The sequence below is a fragment of the Zerene cesonia genome, chromosome 13 (assembly GCF_012273895.1).
Source record: "Zerene cesonia ecotype Mississippi chromosome 13, Zerene_cesonia_1.1, whole genome shotgun sequence".
Taxonomy (NCBI): Eukaryota; Metazoa; Arthropoda; class Insecta; order Lepidoptera; family Pieridae; genus Zerene; species Zerene cesonia.
The window spans coordinates 7626102-7644421 of NC_052114.1; the positions used below are offsets into that span (position 1 = coordinate 7626102).

The 18320-nt window shown below is 33.1% G+C and overlaps 1 protein-coding gene across 1 annotated transcript in view; it reads right to left on the reverse strand.

The window, feature by feature from the left end:
* Window positions 1-17201: 17201 nt before the first annotated feature.
* Window positions 17202-18320, reverse strand: part of LOC119831323 (dedicator of cytokinesis protein 3) — a 49192-nt gene continuing 48073 nt past the window's right edge. Inside the window, exon 30 of the mRNA XM_038354626.1 lies at window positions 17202-17259. Within this exon, the coding sequence (XP_038210554.1) occupies window positions 17202-17259 (58 nt within the window). The remainder of the gene's footprint in view (window positions 17260-18320) is intronic.

Consider the following 18320-nt stretch of genomic DNA (forward strand, 5'->3'; position numbering starts at 1 on the left):
TAATGGCATTCCGATACAGCGCATTGCATTGATTTTCTTGTTGCGACCATTATGACAGATTTTCGTCAATACGGTTCGATACTTTGTGTTTTTGCGGCGCGCTCGCATGAGAATCACAATGAGAACTTATTATCAATGGATGAAGATGTGCACTGAATGCAACGCCGATGCATTAAGAAGTGTGGATGTTAAAGCGAGAGCGTTCGGCTCTAGGATTCCATCACGATCGGCGGTGTTGAATGGTTTTTCAAAGGCGTGCTTGCGCGGGTGCTTGTCGCCTCGTTGCATGTGAAGACTTTATCCGTCGAGGGCATGTCTTTGGCTCGTAGCCGCGATCTAGATTGCCGGCGCCGGCGACTGGTCGGCACGATGCTATCGTTAAGCTGTGCCCGCGCGACAATTGCTAACAACGGCGCTGAACAACACCGCGAATAATTCGCACCGAAACCGAGTTCCCTGCGTTTGTAATCATTGACATTCCAATTTCTTATGACCATATGCTGTGCCTACATACCTGGGGTGTACGACTGTACGTGCAGCTCGGGTAAAAAGCGATGAGATATCTTGATTGTACGGAGAAATTATACGAGCTTCACAAGTTTTAGTTCACGTTGAATGCTCCTCTAGATGCGGATTGATATCATTGGACAATTTAAATATTTCTGCTATCTCAAAGTAACAGGTTTGCCGCCTTTGTGGCGAAATTGTGCGTCATTAATATTTATTTTCACATTTCGAAGGCAGGTATGTAACTTATTTGCAGTTAAATATTGAGTAGAAATATCGAGGTGCAAACCTTTGTGTCCTCTACCTATATTATTTTTTATTAGAGGTCCGCACTATCTTCGCTCGTGGTACATATATAACACTATCAAGAACAACCCAACGTTGAAAATAATATATAAAATCGGTCCTGTAGTTCCTGAACTGAGCGCGTTCAGACAAACAATCTCTTTAGTTTTTTTTTCTTACTTTTAAGCAAGGTTAGAAATTAATAGAACAAACGGAACACTAATCATTGGACAAGTCTGCTAAAAAAAATGTTGAAGTCACCGCTTTTAAATAAGCTCTTAATAAATACTACTCTTCACCAGCAGCCAAAAAAGATATGCATCCCTTTTCCAATACTGTTGCAAGAAAATATTTTACGTGTGACATAATCCACAGTTTTATGGAAACTTTTTGCTTGCAGACAAGAAAGCGGCTACCTCAAAGGAACCGTGCAATCACGTAGTGTACATAGGTAAGTTTAATAGCTTCTAGGAAGCTAGATGAAAGGCAAGTTTTCTAATCCCTATCTATATGGTAGAGGACATCTTTCTAGGCGTGCGTGAAAATAATTTAAGCATATTTTTACATGTTTTATGCTCTGAGTCATAGTAATCTTAGTGTCATCTATACGTATAACGAAACAGCAGAAAAACAGTCTGTACATCGAATATATTAAAAAAATCAAGGGGGTCTAAAAATAGTAATAGAGCACGAATCCAAAATGTTTGCCTGTTTGATTGTATACGCTAATCTCCGGAACTACTGGGTGTATTTGAATGATTTTTTTTGTTGTATAGATATTGAGCCTAAGCAACATATAGGTATTACTTTATTTTGGAATCTGGAACACCTGATGCAGAAACGCAATAAACCACCATAACAGAAATCGTCACACGTGATGACCATTTTCTGGTGAGAGTTTAAATATGAAAATCTAGAACACCTGATATGAAACTCCATGAGTCCAGTTACACTATACCATGTATAGGGATAATGCATTAGCAGACATTCAGTCTGATGGGCACTTTCTGTTAACTTAAAAAACTGAATTTTTTAATGTCTCGATATATATATCTATATCTTAAGCCTCATTGAATAGAAATCCTCCAGTCGTTCACGTTTAAAGATCACGGCGAACGAAATCGCGGGCACCACCTAGTGTTATATTAAATGTACAACAATTTAATATTCAAAAAATGTTGAACTACTGTTTCTATGATTAAATATATATTAAATACTTAGTGTACAGTCGTTAAAAAAGCCAAAGACAAATCGACTTAATTTTATGCGATGAAGTCTGGTCTGGTCTTATAAATGAAAAATATTGATTATTCTGTAAGTTAGTTAATCCACTACCTATATAATATACTACATTTTTGTTATTCATAAGAAATAAGTAAAATGACAACAAAATTCAAATGTTATAAAATTTATACGTCACATAATTAATTACCCCTCATTAGCTGTTCTAAGAAAAAGTGTCGACTCTTTGTATAATGATACCTATTAGAAATAGGAAATATAAAATACTAAAACAGATTTATGTAATATATCTTTGACATTTTGTTAAGTACCAAGCTTTGAAACATATAAAAAATGTACCACGAATTGAGAATCTCCATCGTTTAAAACTCCAGTTAACATGTTGTTAGGGGTTTTACCTCCTGCGATGGAACACCCAGTAGTTTATCACGCCATCAATCTACTTTTACGCGTGCGCTACGCGTTCGTCCAAACATTTTCATACTAATGAAGTTCTAGCAAATTAAAACGATCTTATGGTCAAGATGTACCGTTTCGTAGAAGGCGTGGTAGGAAGGATGGTAGAATACCAGCACGTGCGTTGAATCTGATAGCCGCTGCGTACAACTCGACATGCAAAACTCCAAGTAGTTATAGTGAAATATAGTTCAAATGTCATGAGTTATCTCACGATCTGAGGCTTGCCTTATAACGTTCTCCATGACTAATCTGGTGGTAAACTTTGTACGGGCTTATTACAAATTCGTAGCTTTAGAATTTTGTAATGTTACATGGCTGTTATTATTTAACGAATTTAAAAGGAGAATTTTCAAGGATGATTTCAATTTTGAATAAATTATATAATACGAGCATGAGTTTATTAATACTTAATACATCTATCTCCATGACCTTTTTAACTTCTTATCCAACGATTGTTATTAATTTAAATTATTTTACATATTAAAATCGTATCTTTTATATGTATATTGCATTATTTTGTGGGAAAAATTTATTAGATAATTCGTTAATCGGCAATAGTTCTAGATACTACATATATATTAAGCTTGCGTGCTGTTTTCTTTTTTATCTCATAATTCTATCCAGACTTTAGTATTTTGTGGTTGGTATCTGGACTGTAAATCAGGGTTAAGAACTACATAAGCGAGATGTTAAATCTTTTTAGATTTTATACTATAGGGAATGAATTGAATCGAATGAATAAATTGAATTGAACCTTAATTTAATAACTGGGCTAAAGAAAACTGAGCAATATTGTTTTATGTCGAAATAACATAACGAATGGTACCGAAATAAAAATAACAATAAAACATAATAAGTAGCAAAGACAAAATTGTACAAATAACAATGGCCTATAATACACCCGCTAATAGGCATAAAACGTGGCAATAAACAATGTTTCAGTGTTTCAAACATTCTTTTCACTAACAAACAATTACGAATTCCTCTCACGAAATTCACCCGCATCACTCAAACAACAAAGGTTCGAATGTGATCGCAGATAAAAAATATATCATCGAAAATCAAATATCGTTATGAAAATTTGTTTGACGTACGAAAAAGCGCGAGGAACGACGCATGCGCGGGAGACCGCCGGGCGCGCGCGCATTCCCGCCTTTTTGTGGCCCTTCGCGACGTATTTATTGCAAGCTCTGGAGCATTGCTGCTCCTCGCTGAAGATACCAGATTTGACAACGATTTCTCCCACTTCGATATCTAAGCTATTGTATCTCCGGCGGTTTTTATTGCATGAATTATATGCGATCGCGCCAGACCTTCGTGAATGGTTGTAAATTTGTGTTTCTTTATATGTTCCTTCCATATAAGTACAAAGTACCCAAAGCGACTTTTCCCACGCGTTTACTCCTCTCCTTTAATAATCGTTGAATCTCATTTCTTTTTCCAATTTAGCAATTAATTCTGTAAGGAATATTTAGACGAAAGTGGGAATTAAGATGAGTACTGTAAAAGTAAAATTACAGTAATTCTTAAATTCTTTAACAGAATTAAAATCTCCCAAATGTGGAGCATAATACATTTTAATGATGCAAGGAGTTTTGTTTTAATTTAACTCTTGGACATCGATTTCGATGAGCCCGGCGGCGGCATCAGCACAAATATGAATAAATTGCATAAATATTTATCGGCACGCATTATGCTACCGCGGCCCGAGGCCGGCGTCTAGAGACAAAACGAATAAACAATACAAGATTCTGAGTTCCGACATAATCGTTTTTGTAGATATTCGCGAATCTTATCGAAGCTGCTAGTGCAAATTCTGTGAAAATTATATATACTGTGAGGTTGTCGATACTAGTATCCATTAAGTGGTGATAAAATAAATATAATTTTTGTGATAAATAATTTAAAGATAATGATGTCATTATGCAAGAGAACTGAGTAATAAGTGCTTTTTAAAAAACTTTTTTTTTACAAATGTCAAACTTATATAATATATATATGTGTATATTAAAGTTTAAATATATAATAAAAACTTTTTTTTTTTTTAAATGAAATAGAAGAACTTTGCCTTTGAGGCCTTTGCTAACAAATTGCTACATTACCAACAATTGTTTAAAGACCATGGTATTTGTACAACTGTTAAAATAAACATAGCATAAAGCATGGTGCAGATCCGTTTCTTCAAGGTAGTGAGGTTAACTAAAAACTAACAAATATTCAAGCCGGTTGAAATGACTCTTTTTTAAGTAGTTGGCAGTTCAACCTAACAAACAACAAGTGATGGAAAATTTTACCTAAAACCTATTATTATCATCCATCCTGATTCTGGACTGTACAGTGTCCAATTATCAACCTGTATTGAGAATATATTTGGGATAAACAATAAAAATAAAAAAAAATATCTAGAAATACAATGTGCACATATAACATTACATTGTAATTTTAATCTGGTGAATGAAGTTGAGAATCTATCTGTAGTCGTACACCTTATTAGATGTTTTTATCATAACATTATCCATTAATGTGTCTCATAAAAAGTAATATGATAAATCTACATGCTAGAAAAGATTAGAATATCCTTCCACCAAACACTGAAGTCACTACCCGGCATCTTCTGATAGAATGCAAAACAAAAGACGGTGAACAATTTTTCAAATGGTCCAGCTACATGAGGTATTGTCAGCGTTGCATTGCAGTAAATCAAATCGTAGCTCTATCCGTCGAGGGCCCTCGGCCCTGGCGTCCCGCTGTTTAACCGCACAAATTTACGATCGCCTCTGAACATTTCCCGAGACCATACTACACGATCCCGATCGGCTCCTCCGCGTTATTTCAACAAAATATCGTGATTTATACAAAACCTCGAGTCGCGGATTTATTGTGGTGACATTGGGATAGCCCGATATGTTTTTCTGCAAACGTCCTTTCGTTTCAGCCATTTTAAGTTACTCCTTATATGTTCATCCCTCCCTGAATATTGCACGTAATATGGTATTTCAATTGATTGGAAAGAATTAAATAAACACTAATCAAAATGGTTGAATTCTTGCACTCATAAGAATACTATTTTACCAGTGATGCTTAGACTTTTCAAAGTAGGCGGCATTTCTACTTTCCAAATATTTCGAAATTGAGGTTATGAAATCCTCACAAGCACGAAGGACAAACAATACACACCGGAGGTTTTACGAAAGCAACACGAATAAATATTCCTTTTATTCCAATTTGTCAGCTAAGCCACTCTCAGCGGCGACTTATCTCCGTATTCAACGGTAAGCTCTCGCCAAAACAATACGCCTGAATCGTTAAAAAACGTGCTCGAATACAGCATTTATCATCGTTGATTAAATACCATTGTTTTGTATCGGCCGGAGACGGGAACTCCGCGCCTCTTGTTCCTTTTGCGTCTCCCTGCGCCTCGCATTATGGGCCCTCGGAGACAATAAGTCTGTTAAATTGGCCTCCTATGCTTTGTATATTGTATTGCGTATATTTATTTCTGGCTATTCGTGTATGCTTCAACGTAATGATGTATACGATTTAGTAGTATTTAAATATTGCATTTATGCTGTAGTAATGATAAATTCTATGAGAGAACATGGGAAGTTCTTATCGAACTAGCAAAAGATGTAGCTAAAGGATATAACGAACTGGAAACTATTTATAAAGTGAAGCATTGAAATATCCTGCATCTATAGAATATTCCTTGGTTATAATATAAGTCATAAGTCATATACTTGATTAGAATTATAACTAACATTCGGTCTCCTTAGGCACGTTTTTGAATCACTTTATTATAAAGAACTTACTACTTCCACGATAAATAAAATTGTTCCGCAAACATTGAAGTCTCTTTTGACTTCCTTGTAACACTACTGTTCCAATCGAATAGGTATTAAATTTCAATATTATCTGAATAAGAACAGTATATGATGTTTTCAGTATTTCGCCCATATACGCTGATGTTTTTCAAGTCTAAATGCCTAATTTTTCTACAGTGTATTCAGCTACTAGGTTGCCTGGCAGAGATTGTTGTTTGGCAATAAGGCCGTCTCTTGTACAAACAATGCCTTTCTTGTAACATTGTACCACTTCTTGTATTTATTTAAATTTGTACAACAAAGTATTATAAAAAATGAATAAAACTAAATCATATTCTTGTGATTAGATATGGACGAGAGCTATTCTTGGTTTGGTAGATGTATGTTGAATCTATGCGCGATTGAAAATATTAAGGAAATGTCTCCTTTGTGTCCTAGGTATATACTATTATTTCATTTATATTATAAAGTTATCAGTTTAGTGAAAACGTGTTGAAACGACACTAACAAATATTCTTATCTTAGGCACAGTAACACGTACAATGTATCTAGATTGATGGCGAAAGGCCAGGGTTCTTGAAACTGTACATCATTTTGAGAATATACCATCTTGTACGTGACTTACCTCTACCTGTCGGCAGACATCAATGCCTCTCAACGTTTTGGCCTGCATGGAAAAAGTATGACAACCCAACCGATGTGTTGTCTTGTAAAGAAATTATGTATGTGTTATTGAATTTAATCAACAGATGTCACATGATTTTTTAGCAGATGAAAAATGTTGTATTATTATGTAAGGACTTCTATTAAAATCAATAAACAACAAAACATAACATTGCAATAGAACAGTTTTTTTTAGTTGTTAGTTATTAGTACTAACTTTACAGATTGCGCTAATATATTTAAAATCAAATTACAATTTTAAATAGTGTTGAAGACGACCAATTATTGTCCATATCATTGTTTAATTAAATACAAAAACCGAATTCAATAAGAATTAATAGCCACAAAAAATTTCAAGAACCAATAAGAACAAAATATATTAATTGAATAGTATATATATAATATAGCATATATGTAGATAATGCAAAAACATAGATAACATAAGAGCAGTAAATGACATTGACACACTATTTATTTTTGAAACAAGGATCACTGTATACATGCAATTGTAAAGTTAAGGAAGTATCGATTCACACTTCTCACTAAAGTAATACAATATTTATACAGTATCAACTTATTCAACACACATAAATTATAAAACCATGACTAACAAAATGTTCTAATTTTAACACTCACCGTTGCCCATTACAAATTGCATAAGAAATACGATGTACTAAGAAACGAAATCGTTGAAGCATCCCATTGACATGGTTAATTAATTTATTAATTAGAATCGATTAATGATGTGGCGGTGCGACGGCCCTCAGTCGATGCTCCAGTAGTTTCCCGGAAACATATATTCTGTATGACAATTACAGCGTAAAGTTCATGTATATTACGGATTAGTAAAGCTACCGGCACTTTTTGTTGCTATCGCTACGTTTGCTGGTTTGTTTACAAAAAGTTATATCGATCGATTTACAATGCTCTATCATGCTCACACGTTAACCGACGTCGCTTAGAATTGTAGTATTAAAAACTATTTTCACTTTAGGTTTCAGATAAAGAAATCAATTAGAATAGGAGCAATAGCATTAATTCGTATAATAAAAACAAGAAACGCTTGCTTGGTCTTGATTAATGTTTCTACAGTAATATGTTTTATGAAAACAAAACTTCACAATAGATAAACAATTTTCTTAGGGATGTGATGAAACAAACAAGTATTATAGGTGTTATTTTGCTCAAAAGTATCCTCTAAGTTTGCTTGTATACGTAGTCACGTTACATTTTCGTAACGCTTGAAAATTAATGTTTGTAGATATATCAATACCAACATAGATTATCTAACAGAATTTGATGAGGATCCTTCTGTGAATCAATCCTTTATCAGGAAGATAGTTTAGGACACATTTTCACGATCCATTTTATTACATTCCCACTCAACGTAATACATTGAGTACTGTTCAATATTTTAAAGAGGGTAAAGAGACACAAGTCAATGCAGGCTTCCATTCAAAAGCAGCACTCTAATTAATTAAGAAATCAACTAGCTGACGCTGAACAAAAAACGTCTTGTCTGAAAATAGAATGTCTAGTATTTTTTCGTAACCGGTCGCAGCTAATCACGAATACAGGTAGCATATCGGTGTATCTTGCGACACTATCCAATCCGGTTATTAATGAACGCGGGGCATTTACGAAATTCGCTCAGACACTGCATTGACAGCTGTTTATTTGTCAATGTCCATACTCCGAATGAATCTCGCATGTGAAAGAAATTAGAGCCCTGTTACGTGTAGGCTTCTGGCAGCGCTTCTGGACTTCAACTGTTCGTATCATTTGTAATTACTTATTCGTTGCAGTTTTTATCGAGTCGTTTTTGCTGTGTATGGAAGAAGCATCGTTTTACAATTACTTTATGGGTTATATTGTTGTATGGTTATCATGATGTGTTTCACAAGAACCATGTTTCTAAAAAAATCATTTACTTCTTCTGTAAATATACAATCTTTTTTTCTTATTTTTATAAAAATATCATGAGTCATGATCAAAATATTTATTTTCATTTCTATTTCTCTTAAAATTCATAAAACTGCTTAGATATTTTTATTTAAATGCCATGGGAATATCTTTAGATATATCTTGTAAGAAATAATAACGATCACTTTTATAATCCATTAATGCTCACAGCGAACATGCAAGTCAAACATCAAATTTCTTATCGGAATTATATTTAATAATCTTAATGACATATGTGAATGCTACTGTAAGTTTCGGTAGCTATACCGCATTAGGTACTTATCTATTATCAATTTTCTCTGTATGGCTATTGACGTTTTTAGTAGTGTTTTTATATAGTACCAAATGAATGTTGGATCACAGATCAGATAAGGTTACTAGGGGTTACAATTCGGAGATTACGGACATGGGATCGTTAAAGAAATACTTTGAATTTTTGAATGAAGGAACTGGAATTTTATTTTGGATATTTTTTAGTTAGCTGGTACTAGCATTCTTATGTTATGTGAGGCGTAGGTTTGTGTTGAAAATTTATATTAGGTAATAATTTAATACTGTATTTTATATTATTATTATTATTCCCACAGAATGAATGCAATATTTCATATAAACGTCAAAAACATTTCTATATCAGTCTACGAGAAATTGTCATTATTTGTTACAAAATGAAATACTATAAGTTACTAGCTGAGCCGGCAAACGCTGTTCTGCCTTACTCTAACCATTTGGGGGTATGAAAAATAGATGTTGGCCGATTCTCAGACATACCCAAAATGCACACAAAATTTCATAATCGGTCAAGCCGTTTCGGTGGAGTTTGGTAACTAAAATTGTGACACGGGAATTTTATATATAAGATAAAGACTAGTTCAAGGTAAAAGTTAAGAAAATAAGCCTTTGCTTTGGTCTACGAATTTGAATTATAAAGACAAAAGCTATAAGAAAACGTGTCTATTACATTCTTAGTATATATATTTTTAAGACTTACTTTTTGTCCCTATAGGTAATAAAGCAAAAAAAAACTAAATTCTAATATCCATGAAATATCCAATCCATTGATGTCAGATTATTAAACAAAACAATCAAAATATACCAAAAACGATGAAAATTTTAATTCATTGGTCTATTAAGTGACGTGACGCCAGCGGGTGGGCCAAGGGCTACCGGGGCTTGGGACTTTGCCCCCCGGGGTATTAGGGACATGTAGCTCTGTCTAGTCGAATTTTATCTGTCATTTTTAATTTTAAAACAAACGTCGATTCATAAAAATGTCAAATCTTTTACGCCAAAAAAATGTATTAGATTGGTGAAATGTATTTCTTGCATTAGATACAAGAAATTAACCAGCACTATATTTTCATAGTACCTTTAACAGATTTCAAAATAATTTACTGAGCGATACATTGTGTTTGTATCTTATCACATAACTAGATTCGATACCAACGCAACACAAACAACATTGTTCCGAGTTAAACACAATAATAATTTACAACACTCTATATTAATATCATTGTTGCGAGATATAATAAATACGGTACGAACCTAGCCACCTACGACTAACGTTTTCTTGGAAATAAACATAAGCCTTCCGGAGTACCGAGCCATCATCAGTCACTGCTTTTCATTTATAATGATGTTAAAAATGTAGCCTAACAGCCGAGCTTGTCCACCCATTGTACAAGCTCAATATCCAAAAAAAATAACGTTTAAAAAATGACTTCCAATTTATTTGAAGTATAAAAAGACTCATTTCCCATGACACCCGCCTGGGCGTTCCGTTTATTCACATTGGAGCACCATCCTTCTTTATATCTCGATGTCGTTTTTTATTTAAACAGCTTTGACATTTGGAAGCCGGGTCACTTATTAAATTAGCCTTTGTATTTAAATGAACAATTATAATTATCTGTGTCGCTTTGCTTGGCACATTTCGATGTTAAATGGGTAGTTAGGAGAGAGATTTAACTAACAGTTTTGACTTTATGACTACTATAGAACATTGTTGTGATAAAGTAAAAAAAAACACATGATCCGGTAACATAATGTGACCTTCTTTACTAGTTATAACTCAAACTCAATCGCAAACATTAATTTCATAAACATAGATTTACCATTTAACACCGGTTCCGAAAGCAGTTTCTACAAAGAGCCGGCAAGAAACTCAGTAGTCGGTTTTTAAATCAAGTTAATTTTAATATATATCATATTAATGATATCAAAGAACTGTCCTGTGGTTCTGAAGTAAGATAAAAGTAACGCTCATAATAATAAAACGTGTTACATACTTATTAATAAATATATTCATACGGTTAAGTTTAATAAGTATCTACAGTATGATGTCTTATCATAATTATAAGGATATTCTACAATTTACGTGATACGTTTTCTTTGCTTCTAGATAAGTTATTAAAAACGTATTATTTGCAGAACAGAGTCGTTTTGTTATTATTTAATATACTCACAATTATATTATCTATGTATCTATTAACTACCAATAAAATAATTTACCGTTTAGCAAACGAATAAATTAAACGAATGCAAATGTATCTATTTCAATTATTTTAAGGAAATCCATCATACACATGGCATAACTGATCGTCACGATTATGCTAATTCGTAATATTTTATATCGCAATCAGTAGGCTCATACCCAGTAGCATCAGATGTATGAAGCCGAGCTCGTATATCAAAAGTCGATACAAATCAATCGATCTTTCGAATCAACCGATTGTGTCGGCATTCCGATAATGTACAGTAATGAATGATATGATGAACGATTCTATATGGAAATTCTTGCTATATTTATTACGGATTATTTTATTTTATGATGACTCGTTGTGGTATTTTTATGTAAAATTCTTTATAAGATATAAAATTAAGTAGTTACTACTTAAGGTACTAAAAGTTAGAAAATATAAATTGTAAAAAACAGATATAACAGGGATGTGATACTAAATTCCCTTGCGTAAAGAGATAAAAAATAAGATTTTAGGAAACTTAACCCTTTAAATTTTTTTAAAGACATGTTAAACAAACGATTCGATAAGGTTACCAAGAAAGCGCGTAACGTGACCGAACACGTAATACAGAATTCAAGTTTCGACCATTAAATATTCGATTGTCGTGTCAGTTCGCCATCAGAACACAACAATATAAGGAGACAAGCGGATAACTGATGCCCGACATTAATCCTAATGTAGCGATCTACCTAAACGTCATTTTATCTAAACAAATATTTCAATGCACCAATAAAAGTATAGCATTGAAAAAAGCAGAATGGTACTCGTAAGGTATTCGATGAGTACGGGTTCTGGGAAGCTGCAGACCACTGTCATATCACGACAGATAGTGAGGCGCGATGATATTTGTGGAATTTTTGTCGATACTTTTGTTTTTAACTTACACGTGGTTCGGGTTATTAGGTATGAGAATTCTATCGTGCGAGTAATACTTTTTTATAATATATTTTTACTTTACACTTTGTTTGAGTTGTAGTTGAGTTTGGTTAGGCAAGGCGGGTTCGAATCCCACCTCGTGATCAAACTTTTTTCTATTCTTTCAAAATTTTGAAATTGAGAAATGTTGAATAGAAATAAATTAAATTTGTTTGAGTTATTTTTAATAATATATGATTGATGTCAATTTCTTAACGTATATTTGCTGATTTTGAAGCAATTGTGCAACTTTATATAATTTTATCATTGATTAAAAATTTGTAGATCAAAATATTATGCGCACCGCGCGAAGGGATTTTTTTATACACACAAAAAAGTTTCAACAACAATTATTTTTATCATCCATAACTTAAAAAATACAAACAAAAAATAATATAATAAACACAAAACATCGATAACACAGCAACACCACTAGTTGCGCAAGCGCAGCGCACGACAGATGATCAGTCATGACCAGATGCTGCGATAAGCCAGCAGTAGCCACTCATTAATCTCCCCACTCCCCACCAATAATTAACCCGAGGTAACATAGACACTGATTCTACGAATCTTGGACGGCGACCAAATTTCTACGCTGGTAAAAGTTTAAACCAGTTGTAATCCAATCCAAATAGTTTATTGACAAAGCAGTCGATGGCCGTGATATATCAAGCTATTTGAACTTTCTATATGATAGACTTGAGAGTTAACAGTTTAATGCTGTGTCTGGAGTAGTTTAGATTTTATGATTAGTAACGATAAAATATGTATTTGAATTAATTTAACTCTAAAATGTATAAAGTCATATATTTCGTATTAAGAAAGTATTTATAAAATAGTTACATAATGTTAGGTTGTATAGAATAATGCTTTTTTTGTTGTAAATATGATTAAATTAATTGAATGTTTGTACTAAAATTTAATTTACCTTAGCATACATTATTTTTCTTAAATAAGAAGATACTGAGTTGAACCGTGATGGATCAGCGATTAAGTTAAAAACGCGAGGGATAGAGACCTAGGCAAGCGGGTAAAATGTTAGAATTTAAATTTTTAATTTGTTTGCAGTCTGCGCATCCAACAAGGAAGTTTGATGACGTGCATTAATCTACATTAAACAACAGTACATTAATGATGATAGATACAATATATAATAACAGTGATGAGAGTTATAGAAAAAGCAATGCCCCATATGTCATGAAAGATTGGATCATCGGAGTGATCTAAAAACACATAAAGAAGTGGGTGCGGCACCAATTACTGAAATATCATTTGATGTACTATTACAATTATTTTTTAAATTTTACATAGGAATATTTAAATTATCGTATGAATCCCAACTGTTAAGATTAATCATTTGATATCATGTATAATCGGTTTAAGATTTGCTTAATTGAGGGAGTTATCGCTCTGCGGGGGGTGCTGCTGTGTTTAGCCCACCGTTTTGTGACTCAAATAATATTTACATTCAACCCTATAATTAAATTTCTTATCCTTTTATACTTATTATCAATTAGATAGTTATATTAATGGACATATTTAGGGAACTAAATAGTCAGTAGGAGGTCAGTAGTGAATCTATTAAAATAGAGATTTACTGATAGCCAATGCTCTCCGTTCTTGTAATGAATCTGAATGAAATTGTAGATAAAGATGTGATTATAGTAAACAATTGGAATAAAGCTTTTCTTAACAAAACTTTTTAAATTAAAGTTTTTACTTTTTGAAGAAGGAAAGAGTAAAATGTTTATTTAATACAAAATGTACTAAAATAAATAGTTAAGGACTAGTTAGGATCATTTCTCGTGATGCTCGAGGATAGTGAAGCATAATAAATAAAGATAACTTGAGTAGGGACTTTATCATTTGTATTATAACGTTATTGTGATTTGATGACTTTATTACTAACAAATGTAAATTTTCATAAACACAACCATATTTAAAAATAAAATTACTTTATTGCTAATTGCATATCATTCGTATCACTGCAACAAAAATCGTTTTGAAATCCATAAAAATAAATGAAACCAACAAAAAGCTGGTTTTGGTGAACGCAAAAGAATGTTAATCTGGTTTGTTTTACGACTAAGAATGAATTCTTTTAGACAACATCAGTTCAGTTGTCACGAGTCGCCTCCGCCTAATTTAATTTAGACAATTTACCGTTTTCATTGGCCGCATCGTGCCTTACCTCTGTGGTTTCTCGGAACTCGTAAAATGGTCGGCGCGGGCGCATCGTTGTACATATCCACTTTCTATATAAAGACGCCTACTCAATGTAGGAACTCGATAGTGACAGATGTACTGGGACTTGAATTTGAACGGAGAAATTAAGTTTGCACGGAGTAAACTATGAGGTGACTGATTTTTAATATATTTAATCGCTCGGATATAAATAAATTTCGGTTTTTGTTCGTAGATGAAAGAATATATAATATATAAAGGATGGTAAGATTAGTTGGGCAGTATTTGTAAACTGCTTCTTCATCTCAACCTTATGTATAAAACACTATTACATATAGATATAAAGCGTGTTAAACTCACAGAATACGTACCTTCATAAAAACAATAATTAATTTCTAAAAAATATACTACTTCACTATTAGTTATCCTAAATTCGTGAATTAGAGTAGGTACATGATCCTACTAATATTATAAACGCGATGGATGTAAGTATATATACGTAGATAGTAATATATAGGTAGATAGCTGGACAATTGGAATAACACATAGGCTTTTTATCCCGATATTCATACGGGATACAGACTTACGCGAGTGAAACCGCGGGGAGCAGCTCGTACTTATATATTACCTATTAGTAGGATGATTTCAAAAAAAGGCGGAGGTTATCAATTCGAATGCAGGATCTGTTTTTGTTTGTTAAACCTCATAATTTTTTACTAGATGAACCGATTTTTATGATTCTTTTATTATTTGAAAGTTGGTGCCTCCCATGTGGTCCTATTTTTAAAATATTTATTTAGGTATAGCTATCTATATCTATATATTCTTATTATCTTGAGAAAATTCAATTATATTTATTATCTTGAGAAAATTCAATAATATTACCTACTAGCTCAGCTATCCACCCGCGGATTCGCCCGCGTATGCACAGGATAAGGTAGACAGATACCGTTTATGAGGATCTCGTATAGTTCCTGTTTCCGTGGCATTTCCTTGATGAAAGCTATCCTATGCCCTCTTTCATGCTCAGGCTTCAATCACTTTCATACTATATTTAATTCAAACGGCTCAGTAGTTTAGGAGTGAAGAAGAAACAAACAGACAGAGTAGGGATATAAGGCAGAAATTTAGAGATGTGGTAGATATTTGACTTATCATCAAAAATCTTAAAGTCGATTCAATAAGTATTAATTTTTTTTTTTCATAGTATATTAGTAATTAAACATAACATAACAATCTTCAAAATAATAATTATTTTGATGATGTATTAAATATATTGCACCGTATTTTAAACCGTATTTTAAATTATAATGTCGACATTGCTTTAATCTACACGAATGGAAAGATATCGAAAAATAATAATTACATTTATTGATAGGTATTCTACAGCAGTATAGCTACACATTATTAAAAATACAATATATTGTACCAGGCTTTAGTGATAGGTTATATTATTACTCCTTCATTTCATGAGCAGCTAACGTAGAAAGAAAATTTGCTATGAAAATGCACACGAAAGTGTTTAAACATTGTCATAGATGTATCCATAAATATTGAAGGGAAATTTGCAATTAGATATTGCACGGTTTTGATTTGAATACTATTATGAATAAGGATAGGCATTGTTATGAAACGAGGAACATACATAATAGTAGAAATGCTTACTTACTAGCTCTAAAGTAAATAATTATACATGGGTCAAGTATACGTTCTTATAATAAAACTCCTGACAATATTAAAACGTTTAGTACCCTACCTTAGATACTGAATAAGTATCTAAGGTTGGAATAAGACTTAAGCAATTATATTTCCCATTCTTTCACATAAGTACGGAATATTTTAACATAACAAATAAACGTTATCCTTTACCCCTCTTAAAACACTATTACACTATAATATTTACACTATTAAAACATTCACTTCGATCAAATCATAATCGCCATGTGAGCAAGTGGCTTTAAGTCACAAAGAACATCGAAGGCTATGTTTTATTCATAACCACGGTACTGCACGTCAGTTTGCGTTGTTGCAAGTGCTGCGGGCGCAATAAATCTCGTGTCGAAATTGTAACCATCTCATTTGTCGGAACGCATCTATTTGTCTAATAACCTCAAATGTTTGCTGGTATTTAACAACGATTAATAAAGAGAAAAACTGACCAGGAACGTTTGTTTCATTCTATTCTGTTTCTTATTTCAAATAGTTAAGACCCAAATAATGATTTTTTGTAGGAAAAATTATACCTTGTAAATGAAACATTGGTAAATAAGTATAATATTAGTATAATACATCTCATTATCAAAATTTGAACTTTGGATATTAAGGTATTTGCTTTAGGTATTCCAGCGTAATAGCTGTTACCTGCTTTGTAATAGCTGCTGTTTACTTTTGTTTATTTATCCTTGCGATCTTTAAAATCACTGAAACTCACAATTTTTTTCCATTGAAACACTCATCGAAAGAAAAACTACTCAAATATTTATAAGCTGTACCTACAAGTATTTAATTTCAAGCAGAAATTGTTTATTATAACCAACAATCGCGGCACAAATCCCTGCGGATTGTAACGAGCAAGAATTAAAAATATAAATAACCCAAGTGCGTGATGACATGAATAATTGTAACCGCGGCTATGGTTTAAGCTCTACTCCATTTCCATGTCATTACGGGGTTGGATTCCGCTTGCAGCTTTTATTTGACACCTGTTTTAGTAGGATCGTTATTAATAGGCGCTTATATTGCAATTTTTGTGGGTATTTAATTTATTTGAGCCTACATCGCTGTTCGTTATCCGTAAATATACTTTATAAAGGCTTTCGTTTGGCCTATTTTATGAAGAAAAATGTGTTGGCTCTATTTTTTGTTTTTAATGAATAGGTAGCCACATAAAAAGAGTAAAAGGCGATTAGAGGGTAAGTTAATTAGAAGGTTCGTATAATCTAGGATTTAGAAATATCCAGTTGGAGGAACTTATAATAAATAGGTTAGATATGAGATAATAGGATAGATTTGAGAACTTATAAATATCTACTCAGAGCGTGTAAACGCGCTTATACTTTTCTTATTTAGACAGAGTAAGCATATAAAAGAAAATGACGGAGCCAAGCAGAACAGCGCAACGAATGTGAGTACAGGCCAGTGTTGAATAGACAGCTTATTAATACGATATTGCGGTCAAAAGTTAATCGGGTTTAAGTCGCTCGCATCGCCCACGAAGATCCATCACAATCGTCATTATTCACACACAAATTATGTAATTTCAATAAATGGAACTTATTGAATAGTGATGAGCGTCAGTAGGCCCCGGCGGGACCCCCGCCGCGAGCCTCGCGCAACCTACCATCATTCATGCAACATGTTACAACAAAAATCACCAACCATTATCCATTACCCATTTTTCTTACTTACGTTTTTCTAAATGAATTACAACGAGCGATGTATCGAGGCTTTTGTGAACCGTCCTGTGGTTCGTGGTAGGCGAGGCTCAATAAGCACTTAGATCATCATTGTCCAAAATAAATGTATTTTGTTTGAATAAATCAAGCGTCTGGAGGTCGCAGCGGTGTTAATGAATCTGAATGTTGTACAAGTAATAGTACCATAAGGTTGATATAGCAAATATAAGAAATACAATGAAATGGTCATGAGAAAATAAAAAATAAAAAAACCTAAGGCCGTCACCTTTTTAAAGAAGACATTTTTAACACGATAAAAGTGGCAGTTTATTAACAATTTGCTTATAGAAAGAGTCTTTGTAGGGTAC